We start from the raw sequence: 24725 nt of genomic DNA, 5'->3' as shown, positions 1-24725 counted from the left end.
TAGTATATTGGAGTTACTTCTATAGTAATCACTTTTAGAGTAATTTTTTTAGTATAGTAGTTTTTGGTAATTGCATGTAGCAGTGAGTGTCTTCCTCACCTTCTCTTTTCTTTAGGAAGAAAAAAGTGGCCAGAAGGCTTCAGAGGCAAAGGAAGTGAAACTGTATGGGCAGGTTCCTCCTGTGGAGAAGATGGATGGTGCTCTTTCTGCTCTTGTTAACTGCGAGTAAGTTCAATGAAAAACCTGTTGGAAACAAAATATTCTCCTCTCTTTGTTTCAGTTTCTCTGCTGTCCACTGCAAATATGTATTTACTATGTTCAAGTAGTAAATGGTATTTAAAATCGATGTCAAGTCAATGGTCTTCAAAGCAGTAGCTTCCTCTTCTTTTTCCTAACTGAGCTTTTCTTTCTACATATAGTTGCCCTTTTTAATTCAAAGGCCCCTGTAGCTTAACTCAGAAGGTGTTAGGATAGATTCTGTATTGATATTTGTCCCCAGAAAAAATATATATTGTGTATCAGTATATAATTACAGATCGGTGTTTGGAGTCTGTCAGCTAACTGGCACATTTATGATCCACTCTAAAATTCATGGAAAAAAAAGAGGCAATTTGAGCAGGACTTTCAGAAAGAGATTAGAGTAATTTCAGAAATAAACATCCATGCATTTGCTAAAGCTAGGCATCAAAAGATAATCCAGTATGTCATGTAAGTAACTCGTGGTACTTTCCCTGTAGCTATATAAAGTTGAAGAAATCTTGATGGTTTGAGGATATTTTGAGTCTGTTTACACATCCAGTTAGTTCACCATCTAATGAGACAAGAACATAAAATTATTTCTAATGCAGTGGTGTTTGGACATGGAACTCTTCCAATGTAGTGATCCCTTATATACTGTGAATTGATTATTCTTGCTTTTAAAGGAAACTGTCGCTGTCTACAAACTGCATTGATAGAATCGCCAACTTGAACAACCTAAGTAAGTGACAAGCCAGCTGTCCATTGTGTTTCTTTTCTAGTTGCCTGGTTAGGATATATACCATCATTTGTTGTATGTGTCCAGCTTTATTTATACCTATTATTATCCTTTTTTATTCCCTCCTCACAGAACATTACAAGTGACCTTTAAAATGATCAGTCTTAGTGGAGAATGCATGCTGAGCAGCAGTGGTGTATTGAAGCAGGTATCCCTGCACTGGCCTTGACAGTTGTCTCACAGTGCAACAAACAAAAAATTCCCCTCAGTAAGCACTTCAGTACCCTCCAGTGGGCCTTGCTGTGGAATTCAACACCTAATCAGTTCTAGAGTGATGTCATGACCATTTTCCATGCTCCCGATGGAGACAGTCTGCTGTTCAACAACTCTGCAAATGCATTATTGGTTGCAGTGAGGTTGGAGTGTTGTAGACCTGGATGGAAAAATGTCATTCCACTTTGCAGAGGATTGGATATACTTGGTTTCATTTTGTTCATACTTTATAAATGGATGTGCCACCTGTCTAGAAGTTGAGCTTCTCTTTCTTAGACAGCTTTCTTTGAAACTCTTACGTTACTGACTTTGGAGCACAAGTCTTAATGGTCTGTCCTCAGGACTTGGACTGTGGCATGAGGCTGGAAAAGGGCTTCAGGTTTTGAAGTGGAGCTTCCAGGCTTTTCTGTTGCCATTAAAATGTCAGCTGGATAGATAAGGAACTTGGAATCTCATCCTTTCCAACTGCACACCAAGAGATCTGTCAAAGAGCTTGATGAACTTATTTCTTTTCATAATAAACTCAAACTTCAAAAGATTTGGAAGTACTGTTTTTTTCAGGGAAAAAATATTCCAGTAGTCTTTCCAAATAACTATTCTGTAATATTTCAATTGAGTAACTATCATGAGAAAAAAGAATTAGGTAGTTATACATAGAAGTGAAACCAATGAAATTTTTTAGTGGGATAAAACATTAAAAGCCTTTAAAGTATGTTAAATATTTATATAAATGTAGATTCAAAACATCCAGTCTATACCAATTATTTGATGCTAAAGCCAGACAAACTAGAACTAAGTTGAATGTCTCTCATCAGGCATCTGTAAGGCAGCTTTATATGCTGCCTCTAGTATAGAAACCAAATCTGCTGCCTTAAAATACGATCAGAACCACTTCTGCTTGGAGAAGAAGAGAGATGAATTACGTAAGATCAAAAGAAGCAGGTCAGCAATTAGAGTTCAGGTGCAAGGTAAAATAATAATTTTTATTCAGTATTTATCAGGACTGAATTTCAACTAGGTAACCTACACATGAGCAGCTTTGTATTCATTGTTCAGGAGGTTTTGTTTCTGTTAGGCCATTCTTTCTTAAGGCAGCCTGTTCGGAGTGCAGTTTGTAAGCAGAATATGGTGTTTTACCTGACTTACAGCATCTTCTTATTGAAAAAAAACCCTGTTTATTAACAAGATTTTTTTTTAAATTTATTACAGAAAAATTGAGGATTCTGTCTTTGGGAAGAAATAACATAAAGAATTTGAATGGATTGGTATGTGCTTTTTAGTATCAATCCTTCACTAACAAAATAGAATGTGGGGTAATTCCCCTGTGTTTATACAAGTCTTTGCTGAATTTAATAAAATTAATTGAATAAAAGGTTAGGCACTAACCTTTTATATTCTCCTTTTGCTATCCTCTGTTCACTCTTACGCATTGCTTCTGAATTTTCAGACAATCATTCACTTTTTTTTTGGTTCAAATTCTCTTCATGTTTGGAAATTCTGCTACACTAATTTACTACACAGAAAAATTTTAGAAAGAGAGATTTTGTTGTCTTTAATGAAGATGATCAGAACTTTTATTTGAAAACTGCCATCTATCTGTAAAGCCATTTAGATCTACTGGCTTTACATGAGTATAATTCCTACAGACTTTTTGCATGTGGAATTTTCTATCTGAAGGTTCTTAGGCTGTGCTTCTTTAATACCAATATTGGCTGTCCTATAAACATGCACTTCCTGAGAGTCAGTCCCTTTATGTTAACTGGTACCTGGAGCAATATGGCTTTAGAGAGGATGGTGGCAGGACTGAGTCTACCTAGTAGGGCAAAATTTGTTGAGGAAAAATTGGATCAATTTTGTTACATTTGAATTCAGGCCAGAAGAATATTTTTTCAATCAGTATTTTTTTAATGAACATATAAATTATTTTCTTTCTCAAGAGACACTTTCTCTTCAAAGCTGCTCTCACCTTCAGAGTTGCGATATCTCTTAAGTGTGAAATGCAGAGTTAGTGTGTAATGACTGGTTTTAACAAACCTGTCTTTTGAGAGGGTTATGAATGTGATTTCTGGCCAGCAGGTACAAACATACCAGAATGTACCAGAATAAATAATGCTCTCACACTGTATAACATCCCTTCCAAAGCACTTGTTGAATTGCATTCTCTTCATATATGCTTGCAGTGCACAAGTAGGGAGATTTGTCTCCTCTGCCCCTAAGCCTTAAGAACTACTCCAGCCACCTATGTCTTGTTTTATTCTAATATAGTGATTTCTGTCCTCCTTACATATATTTGCATATATAATTTTGCTTTTAATTCCCATGAGTATTTGCCATGCATAATAATTCAGGACCTGCTTAAAAGGGAATGAGGACCAACATACCTCAGTATTTTCTCACATGAGGTCACCTGTAGAAGGTGAAGAAAGAGTATGAATAATAAGGAAGATGTACTTCTGCTTATCTGAGTAGTCCTGTCATTTTCCAGGAGGCAGTCGCTGATACTTTAGAGGAGCTATGGATCTCATACAACTTAATTGAGAAACTGCGGGGTATCCGTGTAATGAAGAAACTGAAGATTCTTTATATGTCAAATAATTTGGTGAAAGACTGGGGTAAGCCATGCATCTCTACTCCATAGGGACTTCTCCTGTAGTATGGTGAATGCGTAAGTTCAAGTCACCAAGTGAAAAATAGTGCTGTATCTCATGGAGCTTTGATTCTAACTGACAAGCCTACAGACACGTGCAAAATCCCTAAACATCCACTCATGCAAGAGAGTAAAAATAGTTAGAATATTGAATTTAACTTCTAAGTCCAATTAAGTTCATGCTTTGAATCATCTTTCTCCAACCTCTTTTAAAACGCATCCCTGTTCTTTAACCTGACACCAGTTAGAGCCCAAGCAGTCCCTCTCCTGTCGTGTCCCATGCTCTTCATGTTTGCACTGAGTTTGAAAGGAATGTGTGGTGCAGATGTGCTTTCCATGTTCCACATCTGGTTGGTGTTTTCACCTTTGTGGTTGCAGCAGAGTTTGTGAGACTGGCAGAGCTGCCGTTACTAGAGGAGCTGGTGTTTGTAGGAAATCCACTACAAGAGAAATTTGCCGCTGATCAGAACAGTTGGATTGAAGAAGCAACCAAACGGGTACCCAATCTGAAAAAGCTGGATGGTGAGTTTGGGGCACGAGGCAGTTGGGGTGAGGTAAAAGCTTAACAGAAAGACAACCACAGGGAAATGAATTATAACCTCAGAGATTCATTTGTGTGCCCATAAAACTAATATTCCTCCCTCCTCTTTGGAGTTATTCAGAAGTAGTTACTGAGATCCTGGCCACAGTGTTTGATGGATTATGGAGTGTTAAATCCAAGTGGTCTTGCAACCTACAGTTGGGCATTATTCTGTAGTTACCTAAGTAGTTTTATCAAATACCTAATAAGGGAACCGAAAGATTTAGCATTAAATAAGTTAACAAGGCTTTCATCTGCCAAATTGAATTACAGTTTTCCCAACAAAAGAGGTGACATGAGAGAATGGGGATAGACAGGGATATGCTCTGGCTCACTTTTGATGCAAGAGCAAATTTTCAAAACTGCATGCAAATTTCCTAAATGCCTGAATATCCCCCTCCATTACTGCAGTAAGCCTCAATTTGTGATCTGTCCTCTCCTATTTAAGACACTGGTATGAAAAGATATTCAACTGTTTAGACACTAAAAATTAGATAATGTTGAAATCTATTTTTAAATATGTTAATTCCTGTCAATGGAGATGTTAGCTGTTCACTGTTATCCCCTGTTTACTAAAGCAGCAAAGGGGAGAGCAGGACTGGTAACACTAAGAAAGAGTCAGAAGACCAGCAGGGAAGGGAAGAGTGTAGGGATGTCAACAAGAGGAGACAGCTTCATTACAGGGAGCAGTGGATGGGAAATCTACTACCAGATTCTATCTGAAACCAGATCAACTGCAGTAAAAAAAAAATATTAGAAAGTGGAAGCCTGATGAGAGAATTGCACTGCTAGGAAGGCTGGCCTGCAGTGGTCCATTTGCTGTGGTAGTAGGAGAAGTTTTGAATGTAAAACATAAAATGGAATAGGGCACATATTTGTGGGCAAAAAGTACCCTTGGGTAGTACAATGTTAGACTTACTAACCACACTAAAACTTGGGCATGTATGTCCTGGAAAAGGCAGCACAAAGTAGGGGCTCCACAAGAGAAGTGGGATGTGCTGGTTGGTTGTTAGCAGTTGAACTGACTTGGTGCATCTCCCAAAGACCAAGTCAGGCTAATTTTGCAGACCATGCATTAGTACCTTTTTATTCCCTGTTACCCAAGAAGGTGGAAAAACATCCCAACAGAGGAGCTCATCAGTTGAAGGCTTTTCTAGTTAAGACCAGTTCAGGTATGCAGAAGTTCATGTTGGTTAGAAACAGGCAGGAAATACAAGTCTTGACTCTTTCCAACAGGACAGATAAGCTTTCAGGTAGATCATCATTAACTATGTCTTCCTTTTTTTTTTTTCCTCCTAGGTACCTTAGTTGTTAAAGAAGAAGAGGAAGAAGGAGGGGAAGGAGGGGAAGGAGCAGAAGGAGCAAACTGATGGCACTTTCTTGTTGGGTATTAAATTATTAAAGTAATTCCAGATAGCTTGGCACATAAACTTTTATAAAGTATTTGTTTGAAAAAAGTCTTCGGGCAGTTTTTAAAAGACCAGCTTATTTCCACAGTCTCTCACCCAAAGAATTAGTTACCAAAAATTGATCACACTGGTTTTGTCAAGCTTATGACACCTTCTGTAGAGACTAGTGGAGCTGAGTTTACCTGCTGTTTGGCTAGCAAGAGATCTTTATTTAAATTGATACATAGCTGGTTTTAATTCCTGATTAGTGGTGCCTGTTGTTCACTCTTGGGTTATCAGAGAACCATTTTAGCTTGTTTGGTGCTGCTGGCCAACATTGAATTGGAACACTGAGACCAAAAGAACAATGTTGTGGTTTAGAGACACCTGACAAGCTTTGTTGTGTTTAATTTTGTCATGGGTCTTTCTCAGTATTTTTAATATACGAGTTTGCCTTTTCATTCCTTGAAGTGTTATGCCAAACAGGCGCAGTAGTTGCAGACATACGCACAAAAAGGTATCGGTCTGATGATTGCTTGTTCTGGCTTTAAGTCTTGAAATGGGCTTCTCACATTGGAACTCAACTGCGTTGCTTAGAAGGCCATGTATAACTTATATATTTATTTATTTTTAGGAGGCAATGGGAATTCTTTGCATGGTTTCAGTAAGACTAAAATACCTGCTAACTTTGGGTTTTGTCTCTCACTAGTGGCCTATTAGCCTACAGCTGGTTTCTGGCTTTGGACTGGGTCACTGGTGGACATAATCCTTCTCAGCTCTGGAATCTTCCTACAGCTAGGTAGGCTGATAGTAACAGAGAAACAAACAGCGAACAGAAGACTGGGGCTCGACAGAAAATTTTGGTTTTGGGGATACTAATTTTTTGTGAAAGCACAGGTATAAGCAGTGAGAGAAAGTATATGTAGTTAGTGGGGAAGGTGAGATGATAAGATGAGAATGAGATGAGATGAGATGAGATGAGATGAGATGAGATGAGATGAGATGAGATAAGATGAGATGAGGGCACTGGTAAAAAAAGTATTGAAGAGGTACTGTATGTGCTATATTGCAGGGTAACCAGTTTTAGTAAAGCCCCCTTATGTGGCCATTTCTAGTGAAAAGCATTAAACAATGAAGACATACCTGATTGCACTGTGGGATGCCAGTAGTACGGTTTTTCTTCTTCTCTTTGAAGAATAGATCGAGTCACCTGAGTAGATTTTTCTGCAGTTCCTTTTTGGTTTTTTAACAAGCTTTTCTTCTAATTTGTGGTACCATCTTTTTTTAAATTGAAGTGGCAACAAGTGTATCTGCTGGTTCCAGCCCAAGCATAGAAGGGATGGGGGCAGAATGCCACTCTTAATTATTTTGTTTGTGAAGATGTGGCAGGAGTTGAAATCTTGGAAGTCAAGCTCAGAGATAAAATGGTAGAATTGGCCCAGGCAACAGTGGTACTGATCTCAAGCTCCAGGTATAATTGTAGTAGAAGATTCTTCTAATCAGTTTCTAAGTGAACACTGTGAAGTAGATGATTACAAGACAATCACAGTTTAGTTTCAATATATTGCTACTTAATTTGTGATTATTAAGAGGAATTCTAAAGCATTCCAATTTAAATTGGCAGTTGCTGAAGAGTTTTGAGTTTGATTTGGATCCGTTACTAAAAATAAGGTCAAGAGCACAATGGCAAAAACTGGGAACATTCTTCACCCAGCACAAACTTATTTCCAGGCAGCTGTTCTCTTTACCTGAAACTAGTTCCTTAGTTCACTAGTTCACTGGATTTAGACAACTTCATTTTAGTTTGTCATTTCTTTAGAAGTATTCTCCTAGCTTTATCATAAGTAAAGGCAGCACTGACCAAGAAGCACCATGGAGGAGAGCGTCTATAGTCAGCAGCCATTTCATATGGGCGTCATTTGAAGCCAAGCCACTGTTCACTTGCAGCCAACCACTCTTGGCAATGTGGGTGTGCTTGGGCAGAGCCTGTGGCACACTCAGGTCCTACTGGCCCCAGCTGCTGGGGGAGGGCCCACAGGAGACTGGCTGTGCCCTTGACAACTGTAGTTACAGTGTGGGTAATGTGAGCCAGAGCTTGACTGACTCAAAACTTGCCTTCTGAATGTTCCCAACAAGGGGAGATGCCAAATTCATCTCTGTGTTTGGAGATACTTTCAGAATAGACCATGTGGTGCTCTTCTCCTAGTGCTTGGCCACAAAGAAAAGTGGTTGAAGCTCTGGACCTGGTCTCTCCCAGCACATCTGGAAGAGTGGTGTGTATGGCTGGGTTAGCTCCATACATGAATGGGACAGGAGAAAAAGGGAGTGACGAGCACAGTCCAATGCCAAGTGATCCTACTGGTTGATTCTTTAATATCTAAATATGGCCTAAGTCTGTACATTTCTGAAGGTTGTGTTAGATACAGCAAATACTCTACACTTTGGCTATTTTGGGGCATTCTGAGAGCAAAATAGAAACTTCGTGTTCTGGCATTGACATGTTGTGAGGGATAAGAGCAGTTCCTGGCTCTTGTAAGTGATCAATAGAGGCTATACCTATGGGAATCAGTCCAAAAAGTACTGTAGATGGTGGTAGAGCTGGGTGTATTGTGTGGCCCACTGGCACTGGTGCTTTCCATGGATTGAACAGCACAAATTCTCTAGCTCTTTGGGGGCTGCATTACAAATACCACCAAAAAAGGAAAAAAAATCATTCTTGAAGGAAGGAAGCATCCAGTCTTAGCATATAATTTAAAACCCTTCTGATAAAAACCATGTGCCAGTCTCATTGAAACAATACAGTAAGAAAAGAATAAACTGTGGCTCTTGTTTGTCAGGAGATGCTTCGTCTCAAAGCTGGAAGCTTCACTTAACCTTGCTTTGCCTAATGAGCCATGATTACTCACTTTGCCTAATGAGCCATGATTACTCACAAGAACAAATCAACCCCCCCAAACTTTTACTCCTCTAAAGTAAAGTTTCCCTAAAATTTTAAATTTGCACTTTAAAACTATGCACTGGATGTGGTGGAAAACATAGAGAGGTGGCAGAATTATAACAGCTGGTTTGCATATTGCTGGTGCTACACGATGCCATGTGTAAAGTGACAGTGGGCTTGTGCGCCCACAGGGACATTGGAGTGAGATGCTGGGAGGCCTGGCTTTCACTTGTACACTTTGCTCTTCCTATCACACCACATCCAGTGAAGTAGTAAGCACACTCTTACTCATGGATGAAAAGAGCACCCATGTAAAATGTGCAAGCCATGTGGAATTCTGCTTTTCCCAGTGAAATTATGGAGGACTAGCATCCACTTTACTCTTTAGAGAAATATCCTAAGATTAAATAAGTGGTAGGAACTAGCTAGGTTTATGCTTGCTTGTTGGCACACTCACCTGTCTTCAAAGAGCTGATGCATGTCGTGATTATTGAGAACTGAGGAAAAATGACAGCAGAGACCTGAGAACCAGCAGATGACTCGGGTGTAGGCTCATCTAGAAAAACCTTCAAGCAAGAGAAGCACTTTTTAACATCCCCTTTGGCTATCTTTTGTATACAAAAATTTTGTAGCACAAAAAGCTGTTAAATTTGCTGTGTTTAAATTATTTAGGCCTATGTTTATAAATGTTATTCTGTGAAACTTGTTCAAAAATAATATAACCTTATTTTATACAAATGTCTTTGGCTGATGTGTAACGAAATAGTTCAGCTTGTGAAGAGTATTTGGAAACTAAATTCTGTTCTCATTAAACTTTCCTAGCTGCTCAGGGTGCAATGTATTTATAGTATGATAGCATGTAAATGCTGTTCCTTATTGCCTCTATATTTTAGAATAGAAAATAACTTAAGGCTTTTAAAATGCTGATATATTGTGTTTGTTGTCATCTGATACATAAATATTTTTCAATCTTTTAAGACATCGGTTGTCAGAATTTATTCTTAGGTCCTCAGAGAAAAGTCTACTGCTGCTATATGGGGAAAAAAATCCAAGTAAGGTTGAGAAATGGCTGATCTTTCTTCAGTACAGAATTACTAATTCACTTTAAATTCTGCTAACAGTAATATACAATCAGTTCCATTAAACCCAGATGGGGGAAGGCTAATTGATTCATAAGCCTCTCTAATAAAACTCTAGCCTTCGGTAGACCATGTCACTGAAATGTAATTTCAAAACTCTGATATAAAGAAAACTCTTTCTACCCCACAGCAGCTGGTCGCAATAATGTCAAGAGCAGCATCCCACAGTGATGCCTGTAATGCTATTTAGAAAACATACAGGGAGTTACTGCAGAATTCCTCACAATACCACTAACTCGAAACTTACTAATCACTAAAATGCTTTATAAGGTTTCTTTCAGTAGCTGAAATAACTTCCAGAAGCTTGGGCTTAGATCCAGCAGTAAAAAAAGATAGAACCCAAAATGCTCAAAATGTGTGGGTTTTTTCATTGTCTAAGGTATGTTTGCACAGCCTCAGTTTTTATGCAAAGTACTAAACTTCAGCACTTTTGCCAGCTGGCTTTGACAGGGATGCAAATGCATTACTTAAAGCCTGAAAGTCCTGGTCTGTTACCTCAAGTGAAGGCTTCGGTGTTCCCTGTCTCTTCTGCACACCAGGCAAAATACCATTTCTTTCTCCAAACACTACTGCTGATCAACTGCCACAGGCACAGGACTAAACTAAAGCAAGGACTTCTACACTAAGCTGAAAAAATTAGTGTTTTCATGTCTTGGGCTGAGTCTTTCTCCTGCCAGCTGTACCAAGAATATTGAAAAGGTCAGTGTAAATTAACAGGTATGCTGCCTTAGATCCTAGGTGCAATCTCACAGAAGACCAGTCAGGCACTGATACACATTTCTGCCACCTGCTTTATGTAGCATTTGTAGCTTTTAAAGACATCATGCCCATAGCTGTGAGAACACCTGTGTAGCCTAGTTAACTAAAAGGTTAAGTACCAAAACAGAAGGACTCATGACAGCCTCCTGTGCACCACAGCCCGCACAAACCCCCAGCCACTCCCTCACACCATCAAAAAACTCAGCTAAGAAACTATTTTTTAAACCTCATTTAATAAAAGGTTTTTTAGATATATAGAGGATATTAAGTAAATAAGTTACATAGTACATTACAATCACATCAGCAAGATTTCCTTTAGTGTATTAATATTTTATAAAAAAGCACACAAAAAATAAATTCAGTCCAGTCTATCACAACTGTACAGCAACAGGTAAATATATTTATATATATGTACATTTTAAACATGTAACAGTCTTTTAAAAGGTGCCCTAGGCAGCAGACACACAAAAGGAAGTGTCTGCTCACTTATTAAAATAAAAGTAATATACTTTATTATAAAGCATTTATACAGTAATTACAAAGGCTGACTGCTCCTGTACAGTACACCAAAGCTTTGACTACAAATTTAAAAACAGAACATAAAAAGAATGAACACACAAAAAAGTTTATATCAAATCTGAACTACAAGGGGAAAAATACATGTGGAGAAGCTGCAGGAAACTTTTTTAAAATACACAGTTACATTTCTATAAAAATATATGTTGTCTTCTAATCTGGAGAAGTTAAGGGTTTTTTTAGGCTCAGCTGTCAGTGGAATCTTAGTCTTGGAAAGAAAGATCCTTAGACAGCTTGGGATTCAAAGTTTGTGTCTTCTTAACATATGACACAGGAGAGAAGGAGGGAAAGTAAAGCAGCTGAACCCAAGTGATGAATTTACATAGAAACTCACCCCCCACCCCCAAAATCAAACATGATTGGTAGACTTGCTTCTCTGTTTCTTTAAAGCTTTATAAACTTCCAGACATACAGCAGAAGATAAAGCAAGGAGAAAGTTTGTGTGGGAAAATGCGATCAGAATAAGGTTTCTGGTAAGCACTGGACTAAATGTGCCATTGTATGAAAGCAGACAAGATTCCTATGGCTATCGTCCTTCCTACTCCTATTTCTTTAAAATACAGTATGTATCTGGAGGAACCTTCTAGTCCACTGCCTGAAAGAGAATTAAGAAGTGTGTAACTGCTGAGAATGAGAAACCACATTTGTGGTTAAGAAAACACTTTTTTTGAATGTTGATTTTAATCTAAGATTGCTGTAATGATAAAAATGACCAAACGCCTCAGTTTGATAAATCAGAGAGTATTTTTAGTTAATTTGGACTTTGTCTACAATGGATTTAACAGATGAGTTACCTTTGAGCTTCTGAATTTCTATCTTTGCCCTGCCTTTAAGCAGCTACATCCCTACCTGTTTCTAGCCAGCAAAATTCCATGGTCCTGCACAGCTGAGTGAAATTCTGTAGGCCTTCAACTTACACAGCCAAGTTCTCTCTGATACCATCACCTGTATCAGTAAATGAACAAACATCAAATAAATTAAAATGCAGAGTGGTTCTTGCAGCTAGACTGCAAAACACCTGCAGCTGTATCAGATACGCATCACAAGTGCATGCATCTATCTAGTAATTACATACACACAGAGTCTTACAAAACTCAGATGCTATCCCATGCAATCACAAACCTGAAAGACTGAATCTCTCTGTAAAGGGCAGGCAGAAGCACAGGCAGAAGTACATGATCAGGGCACAACGTGACCTGTTGCTGCATCTCTGTGATGCCCTATGCTGGCATCAAGACTCAAGTAGGTAATGGTTTTGAAACAGCCATCTGACTATATGACCACCTGAAGCCTGATCTTGCACTGTAAAAGGCAAGTCTATTAGTACACATTTACAGAATTGCAGTCTATAAATCTTATTTTTGTTCCCATATAAAAGAGCTAAAGCAAAGAGACACCTCGTTCAAACCAGTGACTTTTTACTGCCCGTTTTCTAAATTAGCAGCAAACCCTTACACTAAATGGGGATCAATCAACGGGCCTTTAAACGATGGAAAATAATGAGCATGGAGTTTTAAAACAGACATATCAACAGAACATTGACAAGAATTTTGTTTGTTTGAAGTGGGTTTTTTTAAATATTAACTGGAATAACACAAACTTAAATTAACACTGCACTGCAGTAAAGAGCCTCTCAAGTTATTTTTCCCCCACTAAGAGTAGGACATAACTCATTCCAGATTAGATAAATTCCATTCAAATGCTTTGTCCACAGAATATGGGAGTTGGTTGTTTGGGTTTTGGTTTTGTTCTTTATTTAAAAAACAATTCCCTGCCAACTTTTGCTAGTAGGCAGGATGTAATTCAAATGCAGGATCAATTCCAAACTCCTACCATAAGCCAGTGGGCAGCAGGCTTGGCTTGCCTGTTTGTTTTTTAAGATGACACTTGGAGGAGCTGTTTTCCTTACTACCATGCCAGAAAAGAAGTCTTCTGGTGGCTACTAGCAATTCAAAAATATGCTCAGAAACATTCCAACTTGATGCCACTTACTTGGCACATTTACCTGATTGTGGTCAGCCCTGCTAACCCACAGCTGTTGTAGAGGTTAGCCTCAGAAAAAGCCCTTTCCTGATTTTCTTCCAGTGACAGACTGTGTCCAGGTTTCCTGTTCTCTTCTACCTTATACTACAGCCAGGTGGGAGAGGAACAACCAGTACTGGAATCAGTACATAATATACACAACATTTTTCTGCAAATAAAGAAAATCTCTGATTTGTTCTAATCAGCACCTCAATGGCTTGTCCTTGATGAGAGGAAAAATTATATCAGTTTCCTAAAATAGGGAGAAATCAGTGAAAGATGTGGCCTTTGGAAGACTGTAATGATGCTTGCAGTTGTTTTACCTACTGTCCCTCCAGACACAGTGTGCTAAAGCTTCTGTTGTCTGCAAGGGCCCTACAATAATGGTAGACAAGCATTTTCTCCAATTTATAGAAGAAAAAAAGATAACAATCAACACTGAAACCCTTAATAGGAAGACTGATCTGCTTAAGCTTCTTTTTAAAGAAGCAGCTTTTAGTTCTTTGCAGTTTTTGAATGATTTTAACAGTTCATGATGTGCCATCTGCTTCCACAGCCTGGTTAGTCAATAAGACCCATACACATGGAACATGGAACAGTCATCCAAATACTGACATAAAACCCAGTTCTGATAGGAATGAAAAATACAATCTTGACAGAAAATTGAACACTTACAGGTGAAAGTGTCAACTTTGCAAAAAGTGCAGTCCTTAATGGTACTCCTCCTGATTTTGTAAGAGTATTAACTCTTTCCGCTATTCAGAAAAAGGATTCTATGCAAAGGCATAGATACATCAAAGCAAACATTGTACAATACAGTCTCCCAAACAAGAGAGCGAAGCCATCATAGTTGCATAAAACTACAGGGCAAGAAGAGTGACAGATGACATGCTGGAGGTTAGAGCCTCTTTCCATAGTTAACCAGGAATTTATCTAGCAGCTGGAAGGGTCAAGATTAAAAAAAAAAAAAATCTGCCAATCAGGTACACTCTGTAGTTCACATACAACATCATCTCCTGGATCCTTGCTGGGGAAGGCAGGAGCAATCAGCTCCTTCAGTACAGGTCTGGTCTGACACAGTGCCAGCACCCAAGAAGCTGGGGATCAGTGCTGCTCCTAAGGACTGGATGGAGGGAGGGAACTGGGCAGCTAGGCTACAGGCTGGGACCAGCTGCCCATGAAGCACAAGGGATTCTCTGCATCCTTACAAAAGAATGATAAATGTGGGCTATAAAGATGTACAGAACAATCCTGTGCGAATCTAACATCTGTCACCTGGGCCACTTCTTCTTAACTCTTTCACGAGGAGCTTTTGGTGGCTAGACTTTTTGGGCTACTAGCTTGTGTCAGTTCTGAAAGAAGAATCAGCCTTTCAGCAAAGAGCACTGCTCATACCAGGACAACCCAGCAGGCAGCACTGCCCAGCCCACTGGTGTGCAAATAGGTGACAAGCTTCTCCTGCATGTACATACTGTCTGACAGCAACTATCAGGGAAACGAGGGCCCTGCCATAAAAGCTTGATGATGGCAATTTCAAGGAGTAAATGAGGGCTGCTACAGGACAGAAGAGGATATTGAGAGGTAAAAACGTTCACAGAGGGATCACTGCTGGAGATGAGAGTCCATTCCTCCCATTTCTGAGGTGCACACAATCCCGCACACAAGAAGATCTGGGTTCATTTTCACTAAACAAACTTGCTCCCATTTATGCAAATTCAAATCCAGCAGTTTTCATTTCAAATTGCACTTGTGAAGCCCAGACTTCTTTAAGTTAATCAAAGGCTGACTATTTTGTCTTCCAAGATGAGACAACCTGCAAAGCCTGTGGCTACTCTAATCCCACAGGATATTTTTATATTCATTGCTACATTCTTAATGCCATAAGATAAATGACCTTAGGCTTCCATTTGAAAAATAAACTTCCTCTCAAAAGGAAGAAGACTGTTTTGCTCATCCCACTTTTCATTTTTGTGAAACAGAGGTCAAAAGTGCACACCATCTTTCCACAAAACTTGTTGTCTGCCTGAATAACTGCTCAGAAAGAAAAGCAGGAAAGCATAAAAAGAAGAAGAACTTGCTGAGAAAGGAAACAACTAGAAATCACAAGTGTCACAGTAACTGGATACACTTAGCTCAGAGCAGAGCTTCATTTTCTTGCTCCAGTCTGGAAACCTTTATATCCAAGAGTCCCACTACCATGATTCCTGACAAGAACAAAAAGAAAGGTCTGACTGACCTGAGAGAACTTACTTCCACTGCAGGTGACATTGTTCTATTATGTACCTCGGATATCATTATAAATAGAATAGAAATCTTATTAGTCTTAAAAAAAAAATCCAAGTTTAAACAAATCTTGTTATCCACCGTTCTGGCTTGGTCAGTACTGGCAAGGTGAAGTGGAACATGTGACATGAGGAAATGGCAGCACTGAAACCGAGACCTGATGGTTCAGGTAAGAAAAGTGCAAGCAAAAAAACGTGAGACCGCCAAGAGGGAGGTTGGGTCCAGCCTTGCTACTCCCTCCACTTCTGGTCTGCTGCTATATTTCTCCGTCCTCATCTGAGCTGGCGCTGCTTGCTGCCGCCGCCGCTGCCTCCTTCTCTTGCTGCTTCAGCGCCGCCGCCTTCTTCTCCTGCTCTGCATGGCTCTTCATGTGAGCACTGCGGCTCTTCACCTTGTAGAACACCCTGAGGAAGGCACACATGTACATTAGCACTGGCCCCTCCTATCGCCTCTTTCATCACTTCTCCAAAAGAGCTTCTGCTGCTCCAGCCTCGAGTTCATGAGCTTCATCTCCAGAACTCCCGCTGGCTCTGAGATAGAGCACCTACAGCAAACACCACTCGGTGTGTGGCAGCACAAGGTGCAATGCTAGCAGGAGATCCTGAGCACCCTCAAACCACTTGCTGTATTTCTTACTGTGGCCATTTCTCATTCAGCTCTGAATTCAGAGGGGCAGTATCTGAATTATGCACATGCTGCTTAACACAATGGGGCCCTAGTTTTCAGGTGTACCCCTGTGCTGCAACAGTACCATAAGCATGGAGGCAAATGACAGCCCAATGCCACTCCGGAGCCTTGTCCACACAGCTCGAAATGCTTGAGCTTTTTCCTTCTGACTTCACATTTCTGTGATCTATTCCTCCATCTTCCACCATTAACTATTTGGACTTTGCATCAAATGGCACAAGTGAAGTTCAGACACCATTAAGAATCCTTGTCTGCTTGTCCTGTGTCAGAGGCCAAGACCAAATCCTAACTGCCTGACCTCTCACAGCACTGCCCTTTCCAATGCCACATGCTCCCCATGGGCAGAGACAGGGTCCCTTCAGCAAAGTTCCAGCATCACAGGAATCTGTCACATCCCTGGTGATGTAACTGGACACAGATTGCATGTTTTTGCCATCCCCCAGCTCAGTATCTTTTTAAATAAAAGGATAACCAGTGGTATTACAAGACTGTTGTTTTAAGAGTAAGCAACTTATGTAGGGAACTGAATTTTCTTGACAGTTATTATTCTGTTGGCAACACACCTACAAAAACTACTAAAGCTGTGTGAGGAAATACAAATATATTTGACATCCACCAAAGACAGCTGCAAATGTAACCAGGGGAACTATGTACCTACTGGCATAATAGCTGCTGCTATAACCATGCTAGTGTCTCGTGTTTCTACACCACTGTTCTTAAGTCTACACCACGTTCTTAATATGTGATCTAGCAAATACGTAGAAACTTCTCGTTACAAAAATGTAAGCATTACAGAGGGCCAATACAGCAGCTGCTTGAAAGTGCAGCTTAACACCAAATACTGTACACAGTTGAAATGCAGGTGGTGTCTCATGCCATTTGAGGAAAAACAACCCTTAATTTGCAAGTATTAGTGGGGCAATGTCATTAAAATTATTGCCAATGTCTACGGCCTAAATAGAAAGACTGAAAGCTCATTTGAGAAAAAGCTTCTACAGGAGATGCCCTACTGTGATTCTGTGACTGTTGCTGGAAGCAGAGTTGGTCTTACCTGCCGCATTTTTTACATGGAAATGTGTTTTCTGTGTTTTGTGTTTTACTGGTAGCATCTGATTTTATCTTCTGTTTTCTCTTCTTTCTCTGCACTGGAGCAGTAATAGGCTTTCGAGGCTTCACTGTTGTCTCCCTTGGCTTCCTCCCAATTCTGCTCATGACAGTTGCCTCTTGATGCCTCATATTGGTGTCATTGGCCTTTGCAAAGAGGAGAGGAGTTGAGGCAAAGTGACACTTAAACCCAGCATCAGAAAGAAGACAGTGGCTGAGCTCCAGTGCTTCACTTATTCCAGACAAAGGTTTTATTTAATGAGAAAGTCTTCAGGCTATTTTAAGGACATTTCTCATCATGGCCCTCTGTGTGCACCAGCCACAAAGAATACATAGCATTTTTCCACCTTACACATCCCAGTTCTCCCATGACAGCACACAGTCTGGTTGATAGTAACACTCTGAGCTACCTCAGCTCAATCTCTTGCTCCAGAAAAAGTTAGAGATGGAAACTTTTTGCATCTGGAACTGCCCACCTGTTTTCTAAACTATTTGCAGAGTGAAGGTGGCATAGAAAGCACAGCATGCACAATGCACCACTTACTATTACACCATCTTGTAGTGTCTGTTCATCTTTCAGAGCATCTGCGCTCCTCTTTCTGTTATCCAACCCTTCCTCTGCCTCCTCTTCTTCCTCCTCTTCCTCCTCCTCCTCCACATGCCCCTGTTCCTCACTGAAGATGTCCCTTCTGAGAGGAAGAACACGTGCAAACCTATGGGAACTCTTCACCAGAAGATAAAGGAATTGTTAATTTTGATGTCTGTAAGTAAATGTCATTATGTGACACAGGACACAAGTTTGTGAGTCTGGACTCCTGTGGAGAAGCCAGATTGCTTGTGCTTTTGATATTACCAGTAAATGAGACAGCACACAAGACTTCAAACCACAGCCCAAAAGAGGTGAGAGAAATTTAGGAAATTACTTACCTTTATGTCAATTTCAGCTTCATCTTTCATAGATCTCTCATTAGCACCATCAATGTCCCCAAAGATTAAGGTCCCATTCCGACCAATTTTCACCTGTTTCTTGTATGTGTAGTAGAATTCCACACACTGAGCCACTGTTTTGGTTTTTATCTGTTGTTTAAAAAACATGAAAGTCCAATGGATTACATGATTTTAAGACGACTTATAATTACTAGGAGTGCAATAAATACACTTTGTGTTTTCTTTCCTTAGGAGTCTCCACTCCACCACAGCTGCTGTTCAGGTCTCCTTTTCTGTGTCATATTTGCCTGTCTGACTCATCCCACAGCCCATCCCCTATTCCCATTGTTATTCACTGAGAACTACAGGACAAACTTTCCAAAGAAAAGCTGGTTAATGTAAAAGTGACAGAACCTGGACCTTTGTAAGCTTACTGCACCTCTTAGCCTCTGAAATGTTCCAATTGAGCTATCAGGCTTGACAGCAGCCTCTCAGTTTTATGGGGGAGCTTTATTTTCCAGCAGCCCTTCAGAGAAGACCAGACCAGAATACTGACCCAAAAATGGAAGTGAAGGTTTGCAGCCCTTTCCTGTTTTGGCCATGTGCATTTCATAGGCATATGATGGTAGACAATTATCAGCACAGACTTGTGACCATCTACGTATTCTGTATCAGTGATTATTCTGAGAGTTTTGGAATATATTCTTAGCTTCTGAGCTTTTGCAACTTAAATGCTCTGGGGGAATTCATTCAGTAAATATGTATGCAGCTCCTGATTTTGCACTCTCCTTCGGTGATTTCCCCCTTGCTGACATGCCATACCTCATCAAAATATGGGAGTGATCATTTTTACTATCATTGTCACAAAACTGGAAAGAGAGAGCTAAAGGATGCATCATTCACATATCCCTCTTTGCTCCTCTCCATCAGTGGCAAAGATGTGTTTCTTTTTAGTTTTATCAGCAAGCCATCTAAGCCAAACACTACCAGTGCTCTATAAATGTGCTCTGCAGAGGAGATCTCTGCAGCATGGACTAATGAAAGTAAGGCAGTTTAAGTACCAGGGCTAAGTAAACAAGAACAGCAAAAAAACCATTATTGTTCTAGCTTTCTGATGAGATTTTATGCTGTGCTAGATGCTGACATTTCTCTGAAATCTTTTGAGTGCAGGACCTAATGCTTAAAACTGAGGTTTCAGAAAAATCAGGATTGAACTTTCTGTATTAAATGTTCAACAAACATGTAAAACTGTATCACTGCTGTAATGAAAAAAAAAAAAAAGTAACTTACAAGCTTTTGGACCAAGAAAAAGTCTTTCTTGTAGATTGCAATGCCTTTGTTGAATAGCTTTTTTTCAGCAACTTTCCACTTGTCTGATCCTGTAGGTAAAAATAAGTTGTAAGGAAGCCCATACAATTTCAAATGTTTTCTCTTCTATGTACATTTTCTTCATGTTCGTCTTAAATAAGACCAATACACACTTGTAAGGGTGCAGTCTCTCCTCGAACCTACTACAGCAGAACTGCAGACTGCTGTTAACTCCTCCCTTACTGCTCCACCTCAGCTCTCCTCTCAACACTTCCTTTGTGTTAGATCTAGTGCTCATCACCACAGGTTAACTCAGCTCAGCTTGCAAAAACCACTCAATTAGATGAACTAAGATGTTGCCTAAGCAAGGTGAAGTGACACACTTTGTGGTGGCCCAGTCATAAGATTTTATAGTAGGGAAATGGTGGGGCAGGAGAACAGGATCTTCTCTTTCAGCAGCAATCTGTACTTGAAGATTTACTACGTCTCCAGTATTCCTCAAATATTCTTTGCCTCTAATAATAAACACATTTCTGAATCCCCTCCTTCCTCATAGATGGTATTCAAGTAATATTTGCCAATAACTACAGTAGGCATGTGTAGTAATGAAGAGATGTAATTTGTATGCTTTGTGGCACCAGCTATTAGATGTCTCGCTACTGCTTTACATCAGGTCTTTCAGGTGGCTTGGGTCACCCTAGATCACTGAAGTCAGTGTCACATGGCTGACTATTTTCTAATTAGCTGCAAGACTAATAAATTTTGAAGAAACACTGACAGGTACCCATAGCTGGCTGAGGCTTCTTCAGCAAGCTTGGAAACTATTCCCCATAAAACCCCTGCTTAACTCCACCCTGGAAAATCATGCCAGAGAGGCTGTGATTCTAACGCTACCACAGTCTTTCTTGTACATACTGGCTATCCTTCTGCATTCTCTGTGGCTTAGTGCCAAGGGACTGCCTTCCCTTTTCCCTATAAAGGAAATCAGAACTCATGCATATGCCAATACACATGCACATGTTCAGGAGGACGCAGTGTTTCTTACGTTTTAAGTGTCATAATTTGCACAAGCAAAATTTCTGGCAAGCCATCACTTGAGTTATGAGAGAGGATTGGCCTTTTAATCTTCTTGTAATGTAACAGAGTGATGCCTTAGGTTTTAACTTCTATATTTTTCAAATTCTGTACTGCTTAGTGTGTAACTCTGAAGTTTCTTGTAGCCTGTTAATTTCTGCTCTCTCATGCTAGGTAGACATAACAAAGCCTCTCCAGGCCTGCTCTCCAAGGAAAAAGTATAAACCAAAGAGCCTCTAAGGGGGGCAAGTGAGGGGAATTACACCATTAAACTGAAGCTTTAACTGGAGAATTAACCCTGATACGCAAATGAACCAAACCTATAAAGGTGTGAAGAACTTGTAACCTGGGGTTCGTCTTGGGGTCCATCTTGGCAACAGCCTCTGGCTCCCCAGGGGTACCTTTGAAGGCCTTTCAAATAAATACCTACCTTTATTCCCTTACTCCTGTCTGGTCTCTGTTTCTAGGAGGCCTCTTAAGGCATCAAGAGTACCCCAAAAAATCAGAAAAGGATAGAAAAATTCCTAGTTAACAAACCTGTGTAGTGATAATCTGCCAAAGGGTGGGTAGGTGGTCGCACTGGATTCTTCAACAGCAGTTTGGTCAGAGCTCCCTTAGATAAACACAAGTAAAATAATTAATTTAATGTTTGGGGTATTAAAAACAAAGATCAGGCAATTGTTAATCCTCTCCTTTCTGTGGCAAGCTAACAGAAAAGAACCAGAGCACAGTTTACCACTTGGGACAACTTTCAAAATCACATTCTTGACTATCCACCTAATCTTGGGTACCACAGGCAAGTGGTACATTCTGGGCACCTCTTCATATCTGTGAATTGACACAACCACCAGGGTATTGGGAGAGAGCCAATTCCATAGACAGAGACCTTGCATCACATTAACCAAAGGCCTATTATACACACATCCAAAAATGCTGCGCCCTAAACGATACCTGTCTTACACATCGCAGTCACTGCAATCTGATCTCACTTGACTAAGCAATATTTCAAAATAAAACAGCAGTCATGTGACTGAAAGATTATACACACAAAAACCCCACCTCTCAAGCTACTTTTTAGTTTTCATATAAACCAGAAACGTTTTCAAATTTTGTAGGAAGGAGACAATGGAATCATACTGCCACTGGCAGTTTAAACCACCTGAACAATGAGCTCCTGCTGCCAGAGGCAGTCCTGCTCCTCCCTAATGCCAACAACAGCATTCACAACGATGGGCTGGCAGAAACCTAACACATACACACAAAAACTTTCTGTTTGATCTCTTCTCCAATGCAAGTCCATGCAGTCTCACAAGTGTCAGTGCCAGGAGATGGGAAACAAGCAGCCAGACAAAAGTGTGAGATACTCCTGACCACAGGACTGATTTATGCCAGTTTAAATCTGTCACAGAACTATAAAAGGATGACAAAGCTTTGCTCTTTGCTCGGCTATTTGATATTACCTCCCACGGGTGTGAAAGGGCAATAATGGAAGTGTATCATGTCTTACAATACTGACATAAAATTAGCAGCACAGTTGTTCTATAGACAGAGACCAGAGAAGTCAAATGGATCTACCAAAACAAAGAGGTACAAGACACTGCACTCTTGACTCAGCCTTCAACCCTAGCCTCTTATTTTGCCTTTCAACATGGTAATCTTCCCAGAAGACAACACCTAAGATTCATTTAGCAGACTTGGCTCACTTGCCCTGATAGACTGTCAGCGTGTCTGTTAAAAAGCCAAACATGTCCAAGTTGGAAATATAAAAGATAGCAAGAGCATATGGCACTGTACATCGGTGAGAACCCACTTTAGGGACATACAAGGGACACCAAACAATGGGAACCAGATGCATTGAAAGGAAAGTGCAAGGCTCTCCTCTCAGGAATGAGAGGTTACCTGACCTTCCTTAACATTTCTGACCACACTGAGGTGAACAGCCGGGCAGACTCACCAGAATGCTTCCCTTTTCTTCATGTAAGAAATGCAATGCCAGCTCCTGGTTGGTTCCAGCCCCAGGAAAAATGCTTGAACAGGCAGCAGATAGCAGGTTTTCCACTGTTTCCACAGGGGTACCAAAAAAATTCAGAAAAGAAGATTAAAATGAAGTTTCCTACAGGATTTGCATGATTAATTACTCTTTTGAAGGAGAACTAGACATAACAGAAAGTAGAACTCAGAGAAGCTGAATGTCCTTGCAAATTTATATGGGTCAAATTTGGACCCCATTATTCATTAGACTGCAAGGTCATACAGCACTATTTACACATGGAGTTTCTTGCAAACCTCCTCCCTCCTATAATGTCTTCCCACCTCTCTTCACCTCAGACATTTCTTGAATCCGCCCTTATACTGTGAATTTCCATTTCACAAGACCCTTTTTTCTCTCTCACTAGAAATATTTCTTCCAAGCTTGCCCACCTCCTCTCCCCTTCAGGATTTATACAGGCCACAACCCATGTGCAACAAAAGCAGACAGCTTCCCAAGTCTGCTACCAGCCGCCACAACTCCTGCTTCCTCATCCTGACCTCTGTCTACAACTTGATTTTTTCAAAATACTATTACGTCTAGAACTTCCCTCAAAAACAAAGGATTTGAGTGTATGTGGCTTTCAAATGTTAACAAAACCAAGGAAGCTTCACTGAGCAAAAGGCTGCTCTTGGCCTGATAGAAACAATGGTCCCAGTTTTCTCACAATTAAAAGAACCAATCCTACCAACCTCTCCCTGCCCCATGCATGCAATCCAATAAACAAGTTTTGCTCCTAAAACTGTTTTCAAGACCACTCAAACACGTCACTTGACTGGCAGCTCGAAAAGATTTTAAATTATGCCTACAGTAGATATGTGGTTACCCCTACAATCACTGTGACAACTCTGTCCTACCAGCCTTCCACCTTCTTACCATTCTCTTGTGTGACTTTGTTGGTTTCCAAGTCACCCCATGGCTGCCACACCAGCTCTGCTTTATGTTCATCAGCTTCTGCCAGAGCTCTGTCTTGGAGTGATGGGATTTCTGCTTGAAAGCGAGTTCCTACATTTATTCGCCTGCAGAGAAGGAAAAACATTACAGTCAGGCCCTCTTTACAATATCCAGGAAGTCTCCATCTCTGCTAGAAACACTAATGAAGAAACAAATGAAGAAACAATTGCAGCAGGCTCTTGCATATAACACCAACAGTGTTGTAGGTTACATAAATAACTCAGAAGTTGAGAGGTTTTACATCCATTACCAGCTTCCATTGTTTTATCAGCATAGGTAGAAACTGTATTTAAATTAGCATCTCCTAATAGCTGCTCAAAGAACAGTTATTAGCTTCCAATAATCATCACTTTTTGAGAGGCTCTCATACAGGGTCCTCTTAAGGCAAGCTTGCTCCTCAGACATAAGATAGGTGAGCTTGTTTTAGTATTAGCATTTTGTCAGCCAACAACTGAACCAGAGTCTCCAAAAGTCCTTTTCAACCTAAACATTGCCATCTGGTCCAACTCCCCATTCAAAGCAGGATCAAAATTCGGTCCTTTATGATCTTGATACAAGCTGGTGTCTTCCAGGTACTCTTCCTAACAACTGAAACCAAAAATATAAAACAATGAAACCTGTATTGCTCCTTTTGTACCAAACCCAAATCCCATCCTTTTAGCAGCAATGTTGTACTTTTACATCTGAATTAGCAGACACATTTTTCACTACAAGCAACCCACAGAGCACTACACTTGCTTTAAGTCAAGTGACCATCCGCAGAGATTCTACTCTGTACTAGGAAACGTGGCTGTGTGCACAGAGATGGGTAAGAACCCCCACTGAAAGACTGTTCTGCTATATACTTAATGTAAAAGTGTTCCTCATGCAGATGTCAGTCAACTAGCACCACACTGGTAGCTCTTGACATACTAAAGTATAGAGAAAGAAGCTCTTCTTTGGAGAGAGCAGATCAGGCAGTGCCCATGAGATGATAAAATTCTGGAGTTGCTTCACTAGAAAAAAGTAGAACTCCCTGCCCAGGGCAAGATTAGCTATAATTCTCAAGTCTTGGCTTGGTG

At 40.2% G+C, this 24725-nt stretch overlaps 2 protein-coding genes across 3 annotated transcripts in view; one reads left to right on the top strand and one right to left on the bottom strand.

The window, feature by feature from the left end:
• Positions 1–8564, top strand: part of DNAL1 (dynein axonemal light chain 1) — an 11398-nt gene extending 2834 nt beyond the window's left edge. Inside the window, exons 2-7 of one of the 2 annotated variants that reach the window (XM_017741870.1) lie at positions 116–225; positions 924–979; positions 2459–2514; positions 3735–3861; positions 4278–4418; positions 5776–8564. In XM_017741870.1, the coding sequence (XP_017597359.1) occupies positions 191–225; positions 924–979; positions 2459–2514; positions 3735–3861; positions 4278–4418; positions 5776–5846 (486 nt within the window). In that variant the 5' untranslated portion in view covers positions 116–190 and the 3' untranslated portion in view covers positions 5847–8564. Of the gene's footprint in view, positions 1–115; positions 226–923; positions 980–2458; positions 2515–3734; positions 3862–4274; positions 4419–5775 lie in introns of both variants that reach the window. The other variant, XM_008639707.2, reaches the window with a different exon arrangement.
• A 2350-nt stretch (positions 8565–10914) lies between these two features.
• ELMSAN1 (ELM2 and Myb/SANT domain containing 1) overlaps positions 10915–24725 on the bottom strand; it is a 56002-nt gene continuing 42191 nt past the window's right edge. Inside the window, exons 6-13 of the mRNA XM_008639485.2 lie at positions 23587–23729; positions 22636–22739; positions 21219–21294; positions 19590–19678; positions 18300–18449; positions 17917–18096; positions 17320–17519; positions 10915–15985 (exon numbers count right to left, since the gene is read on the bottom strand). Of these exons, the coding sequence (XP_008637707.2) occupies positions 15838–15985; positions 17320–17519; positions 17917–18096; positions 18300–18449; positions 19590–19678; positions 21219–21294; positions 22636–22739; positions 23587–23729 (1090 nt within the window). The 3' untranslated portion in view covers positions 10915–15837. The remainder of the gene's footprint in view (positions 15986–17319; positions 17520–17916; positions 18097–18299; positions 18450–19589; positions 19679–21218; positions 21295–22635; positions 22740–23586; positions 23730–24725) is intronic.

This window comes from Corvus brachyrhynchos, unplaced genomic scaffold (assembly GCF_000691975.1).
Source record: "Corvus brachyrhynchos isolate BGI_N302 unplaced genomic scaffold, ASM69197v1 scaffold115, whole genome shotgun sequence".
NCBI lineage: Eukaryota > Metazoa > Chordata > Aves > Passeriformes > Corvidae > Corvus > Corvus brachyrhynchos.
The sequence above is the reverse complement of the archived record's forward strand: the minus strand, read 5'-3'. Positions and strand labels throughout refer to the sequence as shown.